The sequence below is a fragment of the Hippocampus bargibanti genome, linkage group LG05 (genome assembly GCF_051943395.1).
Source record: "Hippocampus bargibanti isolate YZ-2025 linkage group LG05, ASM5194339v1, whole genome shotgun sequence".
Lineage (NCBI taxonomy): Eukaryota > Metazoa > Chordata > Actinopteri > Syngnathiformes > Syngnathidae > Hippocampus > Hippocampus bargibanti.
The window spans coordinates 8,458,430-8,479,421 of record NC_142738.1 but is presented as its reverse complement, the minus strand read 5'-3'; the positions used below and the strand labels follow the sequence as shown (position 1 = coordinate 8,479,421).

General features: G+C 41.4%; 1 protein-coding gene across 2 annotated transcripts in view; it reads right to left on the bottom strand.

The window, feature by feature from the left end:
* The window catches only part of roraa (RAR-related orphan receptor A, paralog a), a 279,680-nt gene that overhangs the window by 18,580 nt on the left and 240,108 nt on the right, over positions 1-20,992 (bottom strand). For both annotated transcript variants that reach the window (XM_088996181.1, XM_088996182.1), the window contains 2 exons: positions 6,442-6,527; positions 1,702-1,843 (listed from right to left, as the gene is read on the bottom strand). In XM_088996181.1, the coding sequence (XP_088852307.1) occupies positions 1,702-1,843; positions 6,442-6,527 (228 nt within the window). The remainder of the gene's footprint in view (positions 1-1,701; positions 1,844-6,441; positions 6,528-20,992) is intronic.

The following is a 20,992-nucleotide window of genomic DNA, read 5'->3' as shown; positions in this document are numbered from 1 at the left end:
TGAAAGTGTGGATACGTCACGTCGAGAACGATGAAAGGGCAAGCGAGGGGAACAAAGAAGGGCATGTGTCGACAAAGCCCTTCGGGCTGGCTCGATTGCTTTAGAGCGCCTCGTAGGATGTGTGTGAGCGCCGCGGAGACATGGCCAAAGAGCGAGCTAATTATTTTCTTTAAGTCAAACATCACAGCCGGTGTGTGGAGAGGTGCATTTTGTTTGCTTGACAGAGCGCCCTGTTGTTGTGGTGCATGGGAAAGCCATGCAACAAATATCGAAGCAGTTCTTATTTTTGTGACTCAAACATATGGTGTGTCCTGAAGAAACATACTAGCCAAAATAGCGTCCGGTTTCCCTCTTCGCAGCTGTGTGTTGTACTCGCAAACTACAACCACAAGAATATAAATATTATTCAAATAACATCATCTACACTGTTACTCAGAATTCCAAACTTTTGATGTAGCTCTCAGATTGTGTTACAAGATTGTAGATGTATCCCTAATGAAGCGTCATGTGAGTGAATGAATTATGAATTATAAATGATGTAGCTAGCCCCCGCGGGCAGTATGTCGTATTACAGACACTTCTAAACACAAATAGATGTATTTTTATATCTTGTTAAATAAACTCGGAATTTTATGTTGTTCTAATGTGGCTGTCGCTCTCATCCAGTTAAGTTTCACGACATTGACGTGCAAGAAATGCCTGAGAGAACAGATCACATTATGTCACACTCTTGGATGAACTCTTCTTCCTTTGAAGAAAAAGAAAAATCCTGAGTCTATGCTGCAGATAAAATCGCTTTCAAGACAGATGAACACTGTGGAGAGACAGAGAGACAGAGACAGAGACAGAGACAGAGAGGGAGAGAGAGAGAGAGAGAGAGATAGAGAAACAGAGATAGTAAGAAGAGAGAGAGTGAGAGAGAGAGAGGAAGACAGAGAGAGGGAGATAGAGAAAGAGACACAGAGAGAGACAGAAAGAGACAGAGAGAGACGCAGAAAGAGACAGAGAGAGAGACAGAAAGAGAGAGAGAGAGAGAGAGAGAGAGAGAGAGAGACGCAGAAAGAGACAGAGAGACACTCAGAGAGAGTGAGTGCGAGAGAGAGACAGAGTGAGAGAAGGGTAGAGAGGGGGGCAGATAGAGAGAGAGTGATGGAGAGAATGAAAGACAGAGAGATGGGGTAGAGAGACAGAGAACGAGAGAGAGGTGCAGAGAGTGAGTGAGTATGAAAGAGAGACACAGAGAGAGAGACAGAGAGAGAGAAACAGAGATGAAGAAGAGAGGGGAAGAGAGAGAGTGAGAGAAAGACAGAGAGAGTGAGATAGCGAAAGAGAGAGAGTGAGAGAAAGACAGAGAGAGTGAGATAGCGAAAGAGAGAGTGAGTACAAGAGAGACAGGGAGAGAAGCAGAGAGAGAGACACAGAGAGAAAGAGAGACAGACACACTGAGAAAGAGAGAGAGATAATGGTATAGAGGGAGGGCAGAGAGAGATACAGAGAGACAGAGACAGAGACTGAGACAGAGAATGAGAGACATAGAGGTGGGGCAGGAGGAGAGGAGGGGCAGGGAGAGAATCAGAGAGAGAAAGAGAGCGAGAGAGAGAATCCTTTGACCACATCTGCCTTTCAGCGTAGGTATTTTATTCACCTTCTCCCTGGTTGCACCCACGCAACGTTTCCTACGTTGACCCGTGAAGTACTCACCATCCCGTGACATGCCCACTGCCAGGCACTTCTGCAGCCGGCAGTGCTGACAGCGGTTGCGGCTCGTGCGATCAATCAGGCAGTTCTTCTGACGGGGGCAGGAGTAAGCCGCATTGCTCTGCTGACTTCTCCGGAAGAAACCCTGCGTGGGAAAGAAAGACACGTCGGTTCAAGAGTAAAAAGCGCGGGCGATTACAAAACCCGGTGATGAACAGGATGTGATAGGTGATCTTCATAGCAGCGTACAATTACTATCTCTTGTGGATTGGAGAACCTCAAAAAGCACAAATTCTTCTAAACAAGTACTTCTCTCAGATTAGATTTGATAAGATTAGCCTTTATTAGTCTCACACTGGAGACATTTACATTTCGCAGCAGCACATTTATGAAAGGAAGAGGAAAAGAAAGAAAGAAGTAGAAACACAAAATTCAGGAGCTGCTGGAAGGGCAGCCACTCTCGCGGCACCATTAAATGACGGAATTGAAGCCAAGGACCAATCAATTGTATGGATTTGCACCTAAAGTTATCCTTGGAAGCATTAGCTATGATGTTAAAAATATTGGACAGTAACAGTAAAATCTAAATTATTGACGTTTATGGCAACAATGTTCACATTCAGCTCTATAAAGGACAACCGACGTCACACCAGAAAAACGTTTTATAGCATCTAAAATACCCAAAACACATAGTATGATATTTTTATTCAAACGCAAAACACCAATAAAAATGACTTAAAGTGTCCAAAATCTGCAAAAAAATTGAGCTGCGAATTGGGCATTTTCAGAAAGTCCCGCCCCCAGTTCGTGACGTCATGCCAAGACGTCTTGCATTGCTGAAAGATCAAAACAATGGCTTCAGATTCGGACAATATGCTTTCTTGTTACACATCCAGTTATGAATATGATTCAAATAGTTCTGAAGAGGAAAGCATACATGTTTGTAATCGATTAAAGAATTTATTTTTGCCATTTTGAGGCAACATTGTGAGAAAATCTCTCACACAAAAAAAGAGGCACAAAATGGCGACCTCCTGTGGCCACCTCTGTTTCCACAGGCTGATAAATTCCTTATATGGAGCTTGGACGCCCTCTTCTGGCCTCTTGGCGGCTTTTGGGTGCAACACGAGGTCCCCAGACCAAACAGGTAGAGCAAAATACATTGACGTGATGGAAGGACCGCTACAATGCGTCTTTTTTTACGGTCAAGGACGGTCCTTTAGTGACATAACATACGGACTCGTCACCAACTCAAAAACAAGACTTCCTGAATATTGAGCGCGAGTCTTAAAACGTAAAATACAGCTATATGCGGTGGAATCTAATTAAAATACGCTCAGTAGAAGTCATTTGAAGCAATTTTACAAATTATGGACACAACTTGTCCGGAGATGTCGGTTGTCACACAGAGCACCACAATGGCCGGTGAACTACATTTCCACACCCACTTTCTTTGAGTGCACTCAGTGCAGACATGGTTTGTTATCGAATGGATACTTTTGCTTTTTTGGGACCAAAAAAGACCCTACAACAGGCTAGTATTAAGCCAAAGAGGACACAAAAGAAAATTACGGTCGAGCAGAAGAAGGAAATTATCGGAAAACACGAACGAGGTGTGCGTTTGTGTGACTTAGCGTCCCAGTACCAGTATGCTAAGTCGACCATTGCTACGTGTGGCTTAGGGTGTTTCTGTGTTATCTAAGCAACGGTCTCAGGCAATAGACGAGGTTGAAAAACCTCTGTTGATTTGGATTAAGGAAGAGCAGCTAGCAGGGGACAGTGTCTGAGGGTATTATCGCCGAGAAAGCACGGCAACTTCACTCAGATATCATCAAGAGGCAGCTACATCAATAACCACCACAAAGGTAAAGAAAACGACTCTATTATACAGTACAGTTTAGTTCTTTAATTACAATACAATAGCACATTTATTCTAAATAAAATAAGGTATATTTTGTGTCGTTTTAAGGCTTGTTTAGTAGAAAATTATGATTTATGGGGAACTGGAAACAGATTATTATCATTTTTAATGGTTTCTTATGGAAAATTAATGTTTGGAAGACACACTTTTCGCCTTACACACACTTTTTGGGAACCAATTAAGTTTGTAAACTGAGGTATAACTATACATATTTTTTAATGAGTTTTGTTTGGTGTCTACCTTCATTATTCAGTTTGTTTTGAACCTGAAATGATATTTCGAGTTCACTCAAAATAATAATAAAAAAAATCATAAAGTTGCCTATTACCCAAGAAGAATAAATAAATAACTTCACACAAGCATCCGAAGCTCCGACATTGAAAATAACCTTCTCTGAGAATGTATTAACGACACCGCTGTCCTGGTATTTTTTTTTTTTTTTCTGGCTGTGACGGTGTCATTTCTGGCACGCGGGTAAGGCTGCGCCGTCCAAGCACGAGGGTGGCATGTTTGGCCCGATGCGACAACACGGAATCTTCCTTCATTGGGATTATTATCTGGCACCGGGGTACGCATTTCACAGCGACTGGATTCCTTCCTCATCCTTTGACTTAATGAATTGATTCCAGCACATCATTAACACGCCCCACTCTACCGCTCCATACACATATGTCTTAATTAGCCGCTCATTGGCTGTTTAATTACAAGAAAACAGCTGACAGCTGCCAAGTTGTTTTATAATGGAAGCCATTATGGGAAGAGGCTATTACGGCTAGCGACACCCGGCACTCGGTAATAACGCGATGATTTATGATCCAAACTTTTGTAGTCAGACATATCATGAAAGATCTGGCCGCCCTCGACTAATTAGGAATAATTACGGAGGTATTTCGGCAATTTGTTCTTGAGGTTTATGTTCTTCCTAGCAAGATGCTGACAGAAACCCTCAAATGCGGAATTACATGTGGACACACACATGCTGATACATACAGGCATACATGCGAGGACACTGGTGGGCAAGTGCAAACAACGAAAGGTACGGGCTACCGTAGGAATGCTAATGATGCGGCGAGTGATAAGCGCGGGGATAAGAATACACGCTCAGCACAAAAAGTACCCTCGCCATGTGAATGCCTGGCGCATTTGAAAACAGTTACAAAAGACGACTTCAATGGCGGCGACACAATGTTGCAAGCAGCCAACAATCTGCTCTAATTCAAAAGCTCACTCCTTTTTGATCATTTCAGCTCAAGAAGGCGCTGAAACAGAAGCCAAAAAAAGGTGTGTGTGTGTGTGTGTGCATGTGCGTGCGTTCATGTGTGTGGATGAGAGAGGCACATTTTGAAATTGGGTCCCAACGGGGCAAATCCCTCAAACACCTCGTCCCCACCATGTCGGAAAAACGTGTGTGTGTGTGCGTGTGTGTGTGAACGAGAATCTACGAGAGGCACATTTTGAAATTGGATCGCCATGGGCCAAATTCCTCAGACACATCGTCCCCACCATGTTGGAAAAACGTGTATGTATGTAAGTCTGTGTGTGTGTGGATGAGAGTCTACGAGAGGCTCATTTTGAAATTGGGTCCCCATGGGCCAAATTCCTCAGACACATCGTCCCCACCATGTTGGAAAAACATGTATGTATGTAAGTCTGTGTGTGTGTGGATGAGAGTCTACGAGAGGCTCATTTTGAAATTGGGTCCCCATGGGCCAAATTCCTCAGACACATCGTTCCCACCATGTTGGAAAAACGTGTATGTATGTAAGTGTGTGTGTGTGTGTGTGTGTGTGGACGAGAGTTTACGAGAGGCACATTTTGAAATTGGGTCCCCATGGGCTATATTCCTCACACACATCGTCCCCACCACGTTGGAAAAATGTGTATGTATGTGTGTGTGAAATGTGAGACTGAAAATGAATTTGTCTTGTCGTTATTTTCGCTTTGGTGCTGGACCAACACGAGTTCACACTTCATTGTCGGTCTCACAAGTTTAGCAGGAAATGTTTTATTTTTTTATTTTATTTTTTACTTCCTACTTCTGGAGCCAATTGCAATTTCAGGGATGCATCTGGAAAATAAAAAAAGGACCTCTTTTGTCTTAAAAGGGGGCCGAATTCTCAAATGGATGGGGCCCGATTTAATTAGATTGCAGAAGTATACAAAACTACCAAAATACATTCATTGGAGCATGATATTTCTAAATTGCAAATGAAATACATTTTTTTAGTAAAATCTATTGTTCTAGTCTATCAACAAAGAATTTTAATTCAAGTCAACATTTCAAATTTTCTTTAGTTACTACGCAAACAATCCTGTGCTATTTTGATATTGTCCGGTATTACAGAGAAGACCAAGAGAACAGATCTAGCACAATATTTCTTACTATTATCTACTTAAACAAATGTCTATGCTTTGAAAATATCCAATGTGCCTCAACAGCTCTGAAATCATTCCCGGTATCCAATAAATTCGAATCATGAACAGCAGTTTGCTACGTCACTATCCTCTGATTGTCTCTTAAAAAATGAGAATATGTTTGTTTGCTGCCTGTTTTTAATGTATTTTAGAGTTTTACTCATGTTCTAATGCTCCATATTGCAACCATCAGCCATGTTCAATGTAAATACTGCAATGCACCATGGGTAAAATAATATATTTGATGATATCTTTGTTTCCTATGGGAAATTCATTTTTGGGATACACACTTTTCATCTTACACACTCTGTCTGGGAACCAATTAAGTTCGTAAGCCAAGGTATCACTGTAATTGCACTCAAACGTGTGTTGCCGTGGCATTGAAGGGCATTTCTTGGCTTACTTACCTTACAGCCTTCACATGTTATCACGCCGTAATGGATGCCTGATGATTTGTCTCCACAGATCTTGCAGGGAATTATTTCGATTTGAGCTGCGCGGGAGAGAAAAGAACAAGATAGAGTGAGAAAAAGACTCCGTCATACATTTTGCTGTCACATGTCATTTTATGACACCCTCACCATGGCTCCATGTTGGTACATGAAAGAGCACTGCGTTTTGAAAGCTTGCTTGCACAGAGCTTGAGTGGAATGTTTACAATCGAGTGCAAGAGTTTGTGTGCATTGTGTGAGTGGAAAAAAGCAATGAAAACTTTTCGGCCGTGACGAATTGCTAACGCCATGTCAATTAGCATCTGAAATCAAATATTGTTATTGTCGATATACGCTCCAACTGGTTCTGATGGAAATCATGCCCCATCTTCAAAATGTTTCATGCTTGGGTGCCGTTAAAGCGCTGGCCATGGCCTCTGGCAATGTTTTTTCCCCTCCACATAGGGGAAGCATTTCCCTTTTTTCCATGTTCGCGTTTTGTTCCAGCTTCAGCTGTTTTTAAAGCGCTATATAAACCAATATGTATGGATTGCATTGTATTTTGGACAGCCAACCTCATTTCAAGCTCAGATAACTTCAGACCCATATCATTTAGGAATTAACTATTTTTTTTATGATGAAAGAAGAGAGTATGGTTTTTCAGCGCTCCATCGAATGTTTATGTCGTCCTAAAACTCAACATTCTGTGGGTCCTGGAATTTGACTGACAACGACAAAAACCTTGGCACTGGATCGGACACATTTTTGCACATGTCTGGCAGTAAATGAGTTGCTAGTTGTGTTAATAAGATGCAAAAAAAAAGGATAATTAAGAAGTAGTGCTCCGTCTGCGATGTCGGAGCGTTACATCAGCCTCTTCCCTCCAGCCATGCCTAATTCTGCATATGATCAAGCCCCGTGTCTACGCCAAGCTCCTCATAGCCTTTGCGCACCTTAACACGCAAACTCTTGATGCCAATCTGATTCACAAGAACAGTGATACCTCTGCTTACGAACGCTTTAGCTAACGAACCTTTCGCCTTACGAATATTAAATTTGCAAGAATATAATCTTGGCTAACAAACTAGTTTTTGGCAAACACGGTGCGCCACAATGGCTGGCGGACTAATTTTTGGCGGAAGAACACCAAACCACACGGCCGAACAGTGCCACCGTGGCTACCGGACTACTTTTTCACACCCCCTTTCTCTGAGTGCACACGTGGCATACGTGGTTTGTTATCAAGGATACATTTGCTATTATGGGACCGAAAAAGACCCCACCACAGGCTAGTGTTCAGCCGAAGAGGACACAAAAGAAAATTACGGTCGGGCAGAAGAAGGAGATCATGGAAAACACGAACGAGGTGTGCGTTTGTGTGACTTAGCGTCCCAGTACCAGTACGCTAAATCGACTATTGCTACGTGTGGCAAAGCGTGTTTCTGCGTTGCCTGAGCAACGGTCTCAGGCAGTAGAAGAGGTTGAGAAACTTCTGTTGATGTGGGTTAACGAAAAGGGTATTATCACTGAGAAATCATGGCAACTTCACTCGGATGTCATCAAGAGGCAACTACATCAACGACCATCACAAAGGTAAATAAAAAAGGACTTTATTATACAGCCATGATGTTTGGACTGGAGACAGTGCCACTGAAGAAAAGACAGGAAGCAGAGCTGGAGGTAGCAGAACTGAAGATGTTGAGGTTTTCTTTGGGAATGACCAGGTTGGATAGGATCAGGAATGAGTACATTAGAGGGACAACTCATATTAGACGCTTTGGAGAGAAAGTCAGAGAGGCCAGACTGAGATGGTTTGGACATGTCCAGAGGAGAGACAGTGACTATATCGGCAGAAGGATGCTGATGCAATCCCTTGAACTGCCAGGCAGGAGACCGAGAGGAAGACCGAAGAGGAGGTTTATGGATGTGGTCAAAGAGGACATGAAGGTAGCTGGTGTGAGAGAAGAGGATGCACAAAACCGGGTTAGATGGAGGACATTGATTTGCTGTGGCGACCCCTGAAGGGAAAAAGCCGAAAGTAAAAGTAGAAGAAGAAGACAATACAGTAGCACATTTATTATACATAAAATAAGGTATATTTTGTGTAGGTTTAAGGCTTATTTAGTAGAAATCTATGTTTTATGGGGACCTGGAAATGGATCATTCTCATTTTTAATGGTTTCCTATGGGAAATTAATGTTTGGAAGACACACTTTTCGCCTTACACACACTTTCTGGGAACCAATTAAGTTCATATACTGAGGTATCACTACTTTTTTTTTTTTTTTTTGCCGGGCTTCAATGCACAGATTCCCGCCCATTTTAATCAGCAGCCCGGGAGCCTCCAGAGCGTTATGTGGATAAGGTCCTCGTCCCCGAGGCCCACCCCGCAGAGACCCTTAACACGGAGCCTCTAATCCACTAACTAATAGCCACGCTGTAGTCTATTCATTCCCCAATCTGGGGTTCTGTTCTCCTCGCACTGCTGGAGTCAACATCATGTTTACACGGACTTAGCCTACATTTGAGCAGAACGAACAAAAGCAAATGGCCGATGTTTCACAATGAACCCTCCTCCAGACAACACGTGCGGACAATTGTGATTCTCGCGCACAATGGGGAGCGATGTTGCACCTCGCCGGCGCAGATTATTGTGAAAACCAGGCAGGGGGGCGAGCTTTGAAACACTATTTGAGAGGGTTAATTCATAATTAATCTTTCCCTCGTCGCGAACGGTCGCTCGTTATGGCAAATGGGCCCGTCGCCGTGTGGGTGCGTTGCATTGTTTGTTTCTGTGTTCTCTCCCTGCATGCGCATTTGTAGCGCAGTGTGTTTCGACTCCTTTAGCATTTTCAGCCTCATTACTTACATTATTTGTTCTCACATGCACTCGCAACAACTGAAGCGTGCTGTAATTAGGACTCGCCGCCGTTGCGGCCAGCCAAAGGGATGCAGTGGCAGCGCCGTGCCAGCTGGTGGCGGTGCAGGGCCGCCGTGATTATTTTCCTCCTGCCTCGCCTAAACCAGGCTTCCACCCACAAGGTTTTTGGCGCTGAGCTCCAGCCCGCGATAGCACCAGGCTTATGCTGCTGCTAGCTCCCCCCCCGCCCCCTTAACTCTCCTGCCGAGATGCCTTCATCTCTCCACCGAGCTGGCCGGGTACTCGCTGGGGCCTGACGGCGTGCCACATCAGGTGAAAAGCAGTGGAAGTAGACGGGGCAGGCCACTGTCAGGCCAGGCGGGGTTGCGCATCCTCACACAAAAGCAAAACCTCACAAACAAAAGCGCTATCTGAGGCAGTGAAGGCCCTGGGTGCCCACATTCTCGCCGGATAACACCCTCTCACTCGGGCGCCGCTTAAGCTGCTGGATGTGGAGAGCACTCAAGAGTAAAAAAAAAGGTTTGTCTCTGGACCGGCTGAGGGAGGCTCTACGCTTACTTGTCTGAACATATAGTTATTTCCACACTGGCATAAGCTGCTTTCCAAAAAGAGGTGCAGCTGGAGAAGAAAAGGAGAATACAATTTGGAATCAAACACACCATGAAGGCGCAAAATCCCAAGATGGAGGGATGTGAGGCGACTCTTGGATACAAATTGAGTGGACTACATTGGGCGGCAACATGCGTTTGAGTGCAATTACAGTGATACGTTGGCTTACGAACTTAATTGGTTCCCAGAAAGAGTGTGTAAGGTGAAAAGTGTGTATGCCAAAAAATTATTTCCCATAGGAAACCATTAAAATGAGAATAATCCATTCCCGGGTCCCCATAAAATATAATGTTCTACTTTCTAATTTTCTAGGCCTTAACTACACAAAATATACCTTATTTTATGTATAATAAATGTGCTATGGTATTGTAATTGAAGGAATAAATTGTACTGGATAAGAAAGTCGTTTTATTTACCTTTGAGATGGTCGTTGATGGCTTGATGGAATGGAGTGGCCAGTTTCCTGAGCATTAAACGCTTGATGAGGAACGTAACCTTTTTCTTTCACCATCTTGAGGAATGATCCCTTGTAGGTGCTTTCTCTGTGATAATTTTATCTAGTTCCTCATCAATTGAGTTATGTTTAGCTGGGTTGATAGCTTTTTGTATCAAGTGTACAGATGGCTTGTGCGTGTTGTTTATGGAGCCTGATTAATGGGATATTTTAAGCTTGCAGTCTACACTCTGCCTTTGAACTATCAAAGTTGAAACTCTCTGACTGTCTCTTTAATGTTTAACACCCCTCCCTCCTCATTGCTGCGTTCTTGACCAATCACGTGGCTTTAACCGAAGACTGTAGGCGGGGAATAGAGGACAAAAACAGTCGGCTGCCATTTAGTTGTTAGAAGAACGGGCTCGTTCGCGAACGACACATCACTCATTGAGGTAGCTCCGTGTACGTAAAAAGTTCGTATGACAAGGTAAAGTTTGTATGCCAAGGTAAAATTTTCACAAATGTAATGTTCGTAAACCGAAAAGTTTGTAAGCCAAGGGGTTCGTAAACCGAGGTATCACAATACTGCAAACAAATCCTAAAATTAAGGACATGACCCTGGTTGTGTTCCAATTTCTTGTTCATCCAAAAAGGAAAATAATTACAAATAATTATATTTCCATTTAGAATAACTGCCATTTTCCGTTTCCATTTTCCTCACTTTATTGTATTTCTTTATTCACTCATTCACTGCTCGACATGCAAAAATGTGTCCATTCCAGTGCCAGGGTTTTTGTCACTGTCACTCAAATTCGAGGACCCACAGATTATTGAGTTTTAGGACTACATAAACACTCAATTTGGCATAAGAAACCTTAAACTCATTTCTTTCATCAGAAAAAAAGTTAATTCCAAAATTATATGGGTCTGGAGTTATATGAGCTTGAAGTGAGGGTGGCTGTCCAAAATACAATACAATACATACATATTTATATAGCGCTTTAACGATAGCTGACGCTATAACAAAGCACTAACATGGAAAAAAAGAAAATGCTGCCTCTTTGTGGAAGGGAAAAAAACATACCAGAGGTCTGGCCAGCGCTTTATCGGCACCCAAGCAAGAAAAAAAAAATCATGAATGGCGCTCTATGTCATATTTTCAATTCCCCAATAAATCTGTGAATGGCAGTCTATGAGTTAAATAGGAACATGAGTAGAATTGACACAGGGCCACTCAGTTACACACAAACACAAAAGACGCCAGCGCTCATCAGCACTCGTACTTGTGACAGTCAATATTTATTGACAGGAGCCGCTGTGTTAAGTGCCTTGCGGTGCGAGACGGGCGGCTGTTGGCTAGCTTGAGCTAGTCCAGTTTGGCGGTGCCGCGGAATCCGATTCAACGCGCCTTCCCCCCACCAGCCAGTTGGCCCCTTCCCTCTCTGTTTACGACATCAAAGCTCGACGCGGATTGACTAGGGCAGCAACAGTCAAACCTAGCGCAGTGGATGGTCGTTTTCCATAGCAACGCAAGATGGCTACTGCTAGCTAAACACTTCAGATACCCAAATTATGTGTCATTCACACTGTGAAGTGATTTGCCATAAGTGAAATCGCAATATCGTAAGAGACAAAAAAAAAAAGACACACAACATTTTGAATATTTTTTAAAATGCTAATAATAATAATAATAATAATAATAATAATAATTTTGTCTGAAAGCGGAGGAGCATTCTTTGTGTGGTTGGGCAGTTCAAGGACACTAATTCAACACGCTCGCCGGATCCTTGGAGGAGGATGTCGTGTCACTTAAAGCACATGTACAAAAGGCCGGCGTGGCTTCTGCATGCTCACCCAGTAACCTTCGCTGTCTTTTCCGGAGCCCTGTGATTCGCCCGTCGCTAAAAGTACACGCCATTATCAAAGGGCGCCAGACTGACATTTGATTGCTAACGCTGCAAACACCCACAACAATTTGCCAAACGTGCACTCACAGCTTAGAGGGAGCCTGTCAACATCATTTTAGTCGCGACGTCGTATGAACAGACAGTGGAGGACAGAATATTCCCTTTTTCCAGTGGCCCGCGGGCATATTAATGCTTCATTTACAGATGTACAGTGACATCATGAAAAATGCAAAGATGAGAAATATGTTGAAACGGTGAAGTCATTTCTATGCCAATTCGTGCGAATGGACTATAAATTAGAAACAGTCAAACCTCAGTTTTCAACCATAATCCATTCCTGAAAGATGTTTGAAAACCAATTTGGTTGGAAACCGAAACATTTCCCATTATAATCAATGTAACCGTCTGCTTTTTATATTTTATGTTTTTTTTATCGTGACTGAACACAATGGAACAGCCACACGAGGATAATGCGTCGGTCACAATGATACGTGAGACAAGGAAGTGACGTATAAGAAAATGGAGGGGAGTCCGGTGGTGCATTCAGGTGCACTCAGTTTGGTCGAGAACTGATTTTCGGTTGTAAAGCAAAGCATAAAAAACACAAAATTTTTGGTCGAAAACCGAATTGGACGAGATGTTTGAAAACCAAAGTTTGACTGTAGAGTGAATCCTAAAATTCAGGACATGGCCCTGGTTGTCTTCCAATTTCTAGTTCATCTAAAAAGGAATATAATTACAAATAATTTTGTCACTGTCACTTGAATTCCAGGACACACAGAATATTGAGTTTTAGGACTACATACACAATCAATGCAGCGTAAGAAACCTTAGACTCTCTTCTTTCATCAGAAAAAAACGAGTTATTTCCTAAATTATATGGGTCTGGAGTTATATGAGCTTGAAGTGAGGGTGGCTGTCCAAAATACAATACAATACAATACAATACAATACAATACAATACAATACAAATTGCTAACATGGAAAAAGAGGGAAACGCTGCCCCCTTATGGAAGGGAAAAAGATTGCCAGAGGTCTCGCCGGCGCTTTATCAGCGCTCAAGCATGGACAAACAAAATCTGAACTCATCTGAGAATGGTGCTCTATGTCATACTTTCAATTCCCAAATACATTTGTGAATCACAGTGAATGAGTTAATGACAAAAGGAGTGAAATGTGGCATTGGGTGCACCTAACATGGTAGCTGGTAAATTTTTGGTCTGAAAATCTCCCGATGGAACGTTGCTACTGGTGACGTTGAAGGATTAAGATTATCCAGAACGTTCCATCATGCTGAGAGATTAACTCATTCCCTGACTGGACCATTAAATCATTTTCCCGCCTGATGATTTGTGTTTAAACAATAAAACGGTTGAAGGGTTTTGACAGTATTTTGTCACGTTGCTTTTCTGTTTCACTCTTTCTGTTTTTCTTTTGAATGTCGGTGTGTGTCTGTGAGTGCGCGACATCTGTCAATGACGGCGTGACGCAAGCCAGCGGGCTCATGTCAGAGATTATGTAAGAAAGAGAACTGGACACGGCACTACGAACAGATTAACGATTCATCTTTCATCACACAAAATGCGTTCATACGTTCTCCTTCTTTCATAATATTTAGCGACCACATTAAAAAAATGAATAAATCTCATGCCTGCTCCCTCGACTATTACACAAACAGAAAAAAAAACAAAAAACAAAGCAGTTGGTCTGTACACAGAGCCAAATGAGGGGGTGGGTTGGCTAAACTCCGCCATCATTAAATGCAGTACGGCTGAATGATTTTGAAAAATAATATGATTTCAACTCAATCTTGCGATTGCGATTTAATAGCCATTTTTTAAGCACACCCTCCTCATGTATTTTTATTTAACAAACAAGCAATATATTATCTGTTTTACCAAAACAAATCTGATATTTCTTACATACATACATTTTATTTAGCAATTTCATTTTGCCCATTTTACGGTAACAGCAAAGCATTGTCATCAAATGGTGAATAGTTTCACTTTATTTGAATGTTGCCAATGACTCTTATCCTCACTGTCATTGCCTTTTCATCGAGCATCTTCATCTTTATTAAGCTCATAGAGTTGCATGTTTTGTAGCTACAAGGGGACAGAAGCCAGTGTCTTATTGTGCCAGTCCCAAGCCCGGATAAATACAGAGCATTGTGTCAGGAAGGGCATTCGAAGTAAAAGCTTGACCAAAACAAAGATCTGAATCAAACCTCTGAAGATGGAGGGCACTGATTCGCTGTGGCGACCTTTGAAGGGAAACGCCCAAAGCAAAATATTTAGTATGGACATGACATTTTTTTCATGGGGATCAGGTGTCGATCTATGCTGAACACACACACAGTGATACCTTGGCTTACGAACGCTTTAGCTAACAAACTTTTCGCCTTACGAACATTAAATTGAGAATATAGGAATATAATCTTGGCATACAAACAGAGCGCCACAAAGGCTGGTGGACTAGTTTTCGGCGGACAAACATCAAACCACACGGTTGAATAGCGCCACGGTGGCTGGCGGACTGTTTTTCCTCACCCACTTTCTTTTAGTGCACTCAGTGCATACGTGGTTTGTTATCGAGTGGAGTAGTTTTGCTTTTTTGGGACCGAAAAAGACCCCACCACAGGCTAGTGTTAAACCGAAGAGGACACAAAAAAAGATTACGGTCCAGCATAAGGAGATCATCGAAAAACACGAACGAGGTGTGCGTTTGTGTGACTTAGCGTCCCAGTACCAGTATGCTCAGTCGACCATTGCTACGTGTGGCTAAGGGTGTTTCTGTGTTGTCTAAACAACGGTCTCGGGAAATAGAAGAGGTTGAAAAACTTCTGTTGATTTGGATTAATGAAAAGCAGCTAGCAGGGGACAGTGTGTGAGGGTATTATCGCTAAGAAAGCACGGAAACTTCACTCGGATATCATCAAGAGGCAACTACCATCGACCATCATAAAGGTAAATAAAACGACTTTATTATACAATACAGTTTATTTCTTTAATTACAATACAATATCACATTTATTATACATAAAATAAGGTATATCTTGTGTAGTTTTCAGGCTTATTTAGTAGAAAATTATGTTTTATGGGGACCGGGAAACGGATTATTTTCATTTTTAATGGTTTCTTATGGGAGATAAATGTTTGGCAGACGAACTTTTCGCCTTACACACACTTCCTGGGAACCAATTAAGTTTGTAAGCTGAAGTATCACTGTATTCATAACAGTCAGATCTAAAGACAAGAGGAATTTGTCTTTTTGTTGTTGTTCATGTTGCTGTGTGAAGTAGTACAGCACACGATCTTCCATTTCTTTCCATTTATGCAGTGCAACAAAGGTTAGCTGAATGTCAGCTGGAAAAAGGACACCGGTGTGGCACGCAACACAGGCAGAGCGTATGCATTATTTGTTGATGGATCGGAGGCATATTTACAACATTCCAGTGCTTTGGAGCACAAAGAAAAGCAAACAGCGCAGCAGGCAAATTTACCTGAAGCCCACAATTCCATCATCATCATCATCATCATCATTTCAACATGCTTCTACGACGCAATGATCCAAAATATTCAGACTTCAGGGGGATTAAAGGAAGGAAAAGATATAATTGACACATTGCCCACGCATGCTCCATTCTATTAATTCCCTTCAATCACGTGGCTGCGATTACCCGCCATGTTGCGGACGTGTTCTTATTTGACGCTTGCTAGCAGAGCAAGTAGTGACTTTGCTTCAACTCAACGTCTGGGCGCTTGCCCTGGGCTGCTTTTTCGGATGAACCCATGCGCGCATCACTGTGTGTGTGTTTGTTTGTGTGTGAGGTCTATTAATATTTCAACGCTGCCCAGCGCCAGATGCCTGGACAACAAAGCAGCACTTCCCTGCGAATGTCTCCCCCCTGTATTTACTTGACTGTTTTATTGAAGAGCGCTCTGACGTTCTACCACAAGAGGATAGTAGGAATAAGAGGCTAGGGGTTGAGGGTACGGATCCCAAAGCCGCCGCTAATTTACGTGTGGTCGTGGTAAAAATTGACAAGGTGACTGACTGGGAATGTACGCACCGGTACTTGAGGGAAGGATAAGGACAAAAAGGTTTTCGGACTTACAAGAACCTTGAAGGGTGGTGTGAGTGAGAAACATTCACTACTAACCCTCCCTTGTTGCCCTACCGGATCTGAAATTCCCATACATTGAGGCTGCAAAATTATCGGAATGGACTGGATTGGATTTGCCTTTATTAGTCTCGCAGTGGAGAAATTTACATTTGATTTACACATTATGAGGGAAAAAAAAACAATGATAACGATTATTTTGTGGGGAATTGACGTCGATAGGACTATTTTATATGTGCACATTCTAAAACATTCAATATGCAGTTTACCTTATAACTTTATTCAACCATTCTCATATCAGCCTTTCTGTCTAATGTTCCATGCCTTAAAGGACAACCGACGTCAATTTTTTGTTTCCTAACTGACATCAGAAAAACGTTTTATAGCATCTAAAATACCCAAAACACGCAGTATGATATTTTTATTCAAATGCAAAAACACCAATAAAAATGACTTAAAGTGTCCAAAATCTGCAAAAAATTGAGCTGCGAATTGGGCATTTTTAGAAAGTCCCGCCCCCAGTTCGTGATGTCACGCCAATACGTCGCCAATACGTTGCTGGAGAATCAAAACAATGGCTTCAGAGAATATGCTTTCTTGTTACACATCCACTTATGAATATGATTCAAATAGTTCTGAAGAGGAAAGCATACATGTTTGCATTCGATTAAATAATTTTTGAATCATATTCATAACTGGATGTGTAAAGAAGAACCAAAACAAGTATACGCCAGTAAAAGGAAGAACGGAGTATATGTTTTGATATGATGTTACGTTAGTATTTATGAGGGAATATTTACCTTTTTGAACATAAATTTCTTCATTGTGGGACGAATAAAGTTTTTCTGATTCTGATTCCTCCGCGGAGTTGGAATGCTAATTCTTGCTAGCTTGTCAATACAGTTAGCATTAAACCGGCAATGCTTCTCCAAAGTAGTTAGTATTGTATTTAAAAACATAAAGTGTGAAATTATTTGTGTTTAGTTTTGCAGTAGAACAACTGGAATGTTCATGAACAGTTTAAATAACGCAATGGGGGAAAAAAAACACAATAACGTCCAGTACATGCATTCACAATGTGGGAAATATGGGTGTTGCGATTGTAATGTTTTGATGACCACGAAGAGCCGCAATCAACATCAAGATTATATTTGGATGAACTACCCAGCTCCACTCTACTCGCTTCTCGTCTAAGATGCCATTGACAAGTCGGGTGCAGCAGTGCGCCGGGTACCCGATAAGACCCCCCGCGTGTTTGTGTGTGTCAGCAGGGAGAGAGACTCACGCTGTTTGCGCTGAAAGCAGAACGCCATGTGTTGACAGCATTCTCAAAGCCCCTAGTTAGTCGGAGAGCGCCACAAGAGCTGACTAAAATAAATATGGAGCAAATATTTACATGGGCAGCATGGTGGAGTCGTGGTTGGTACATCTGCCTCACTGTTCTACGGTTTAGGGATCCAATTTAAGCTTTAGAGTTCACCCTGTATTTTTTTCATTCACCGGTGCTATGACTTCCTCTTGTACAGTGATACCTTGGCTTACGAATTTAATTGGTTCCCAGACAGAGTGTGTAAGGCGAAAAGTGTGTATCCCAAACATTAATTTTCCAAAGGAAACCGTTAAAATGAGAATAATCCGTTCCCAGGTCCCCATAAAACATAATTTTCTACTTTCTAATTTTCTAAGCCTTAAAACTACACAAAATATACATTATTTTATGTATAATAAATGTGCTATGGTTTTATAATAAAAAAAAAAACTGTATTGTATAATAAAGTCGTTTTATGTACCTTTGTGATGGTCGTTGATGGCTTGATGGAATGGAGTGGCCGGTTTCATCAGCATTAAAGACTTGATGAGGAACGTAACCTTTTTCTTTCACCATCTTGAGGAATGATCCCTCGTAGGTGCTTTCTCTGTGATAATTTTATCTAGTTCCTCATCAATTGAGTTCTGTTTAGCTGGGTTGATACCTTTTTGCATCAAGTGTACAGATGGCTAGTGCGGGTTGTTTGTGGAGCCTGATTGATGGGATATTTTAAATATATACTTCCATCCCAACCTACCTACCTACCTACCTACCTACCTACCTATCTATTGTTTTTAATTTACTTGTGTATTTGATTTTTGAAGGAATTTAGTGGGGCTAGAGATTTTTTTGTTTATTTATTTATCTATGTATATATTTATTTATTTAATTATGTATTCGTTTACTTATGTATTCATTCGTTTATTTATTTACTTTATTGATTGCTTGTTTATTTTTCCCTCAGGATCGGCAGCTGCTATCGACTTTCCTCCCGAGTACGCGATACTTTGAAAAAAGGCCCGTATTGGCTTAATGGCTACTTGTCCGTCACGTCAATGAAATGATTAAAATATATCAGGCTTAAAAATTGTGCGAACATGTTAAGCAATTTAACATTGCCATTGTTTTATTGCTCGATGGTTCATCGTTTGATATTCTATTTACAGCACCAATCAAAACAAAATTACAATGAAAGGCTTTGATTCATTCCTCGATATATTGACGCAACCTAAGCTGAAGTCGGGTCACATGGAAAGAGTGAGTCGCATGATGGCTGCAGGCGCGCGCTGAGCTTCCCCCTTCGTTTGGAGCAAATGGCAACCATGATTACCCTACGGCCATTGCAACCCGTCCGAAGGGGACCACAAAGGGACAATTACTACAGACAAAATGTGTGTTCTGGCCACGTGCCTAAGACCCACTGACCCCGAGCAGCAGCAGCATGAGATGGGACCTCTCATGGTCTCTTTCCCTCCTCTCTCCATCCACGATAACTGAGTGAGGCACTCTAGTGCGTACTTTGCAAAGCGAAAAGAAAAAACAAAAAAAAACACATATACTTATCAGCCTTTGGGTAAAGAAGAGACCATACAGGAAATTGTACATTTGTAAGTTTAGATTTTTTTTTGTGCGTGCGTGTGAACCAGTAGAAATATCATCTTGAAAACCCCACAGCAGAGTTTTGGATGTTTTCCAGAAATGCATACTAATACCGCAATTAGAGAAGGAAGCAAGTCGTACAGTGCGGCATTGAAGAATTCCCTCCTGAACAAGTACAAGCCCCTTTGTTGTTATGTAAAGGTTTCTGCATGTAATTGCGCTGGAATGTTTCGAAGCGTTCATTATTCATATATTCCTGTGTACATTTCCAAAAGAGTCCAAGCTGCTGTCCCCGTGGGCAGAAGGGGAGTCGGAAGGTGGACGAATGTTTGGTACACAAGCGAGGTGTCTCACTTCAGCAGCCGAGCGCAAAATCAAGCCGTAGCGCTGGCGACGGCTTTGTAAACGCGAGCGGTCGGAGTGGAGAAGTGCACATCGCGCCAGCTCAAACTTAGAAATTCAAAGGGCAGCGGTGCCAGTCAATCACTTTGCTCCCGTGTGAGTTCAGCCTCAGTGAGTCCGAGTTTTGGTGCATCAAAATGCAATAGAAAACAATGCACATGCCACTTGGATGCAGAATGCTCTGCCCTTCGATACAATCATTTGAAGAATAGGAATTAGAAAGCCTTGAATAAATAGTCCCACAATAGGGACATTTGCAACGGGATTATGCGCTGCTGGAAAGGGACCACCATCTTAAAAATAAATAAATACATAAATAAATACAGCATGGATTAATATATACAAAATAATTAGATCAGTGGATAAATAAATAAATAAAATATAGTGATAGATAGATAGATAGATAGATAGATAGATAGATAGATAGATAGATAGATAGATAGATAGATAGATAGATAGATAGATAGATAGATAGATAGATAGATAGATAATAATAATAATACATTTTATTTCAAGCGCCTTTCAAAACACCCAAGGACACTTTACAATAAAAAGATAGATAGATAGATAGATAGATAGATAGATAGATAGATAGATAGATAGATAGATAGATAGATAGATAGATAGATAGATAGATAGATAGATAGATAGATAGATAGATAGATAGATAGATAGATAAACTATGGCTTCAAAAACCTAATACACAAGTAAATAAATAAATGAATGAATGAATGAATGAATGAATGAATGAATGAATGAATAATCCACACATCTTTCTCACCACATTTGACACATCAGCACAATTACTTGACATTGAGTGAATTAAAAGTTGATATATCCCCATGTATTTGTGGTAGCAGAGCTATCTATTTCTATTAGTACTCGAGTATTGGTCTGAAATATAGTTCAATCGAACATTCGTATTTCTTAGTATTTCACATAACTTTGTTTCTTGTGTCCATGTCAGCGTGTCTTCTTATTTTTTATTATTATTATTTTTTTCATCTGCCATTGTTTTTGTTAACTGTCGGGTATATGAGGCATGGGCCATAGAAAATAAGATAAAAAATAAGGCAATGTAAAAAGGCTTAGGTCATTTTGTTGACCAAATAACTTGATGACATTTATGCCACAAGGCCCAAATACATCCTTTTTAAATTATGGCAAAATATACCCAGCGGACATAATAACATTTTTTTTCCTGAGCATACAATAGGCATTTAATGCAATGTAAAAAGCCTTAGACTTTCTTCTTCCATCAGAA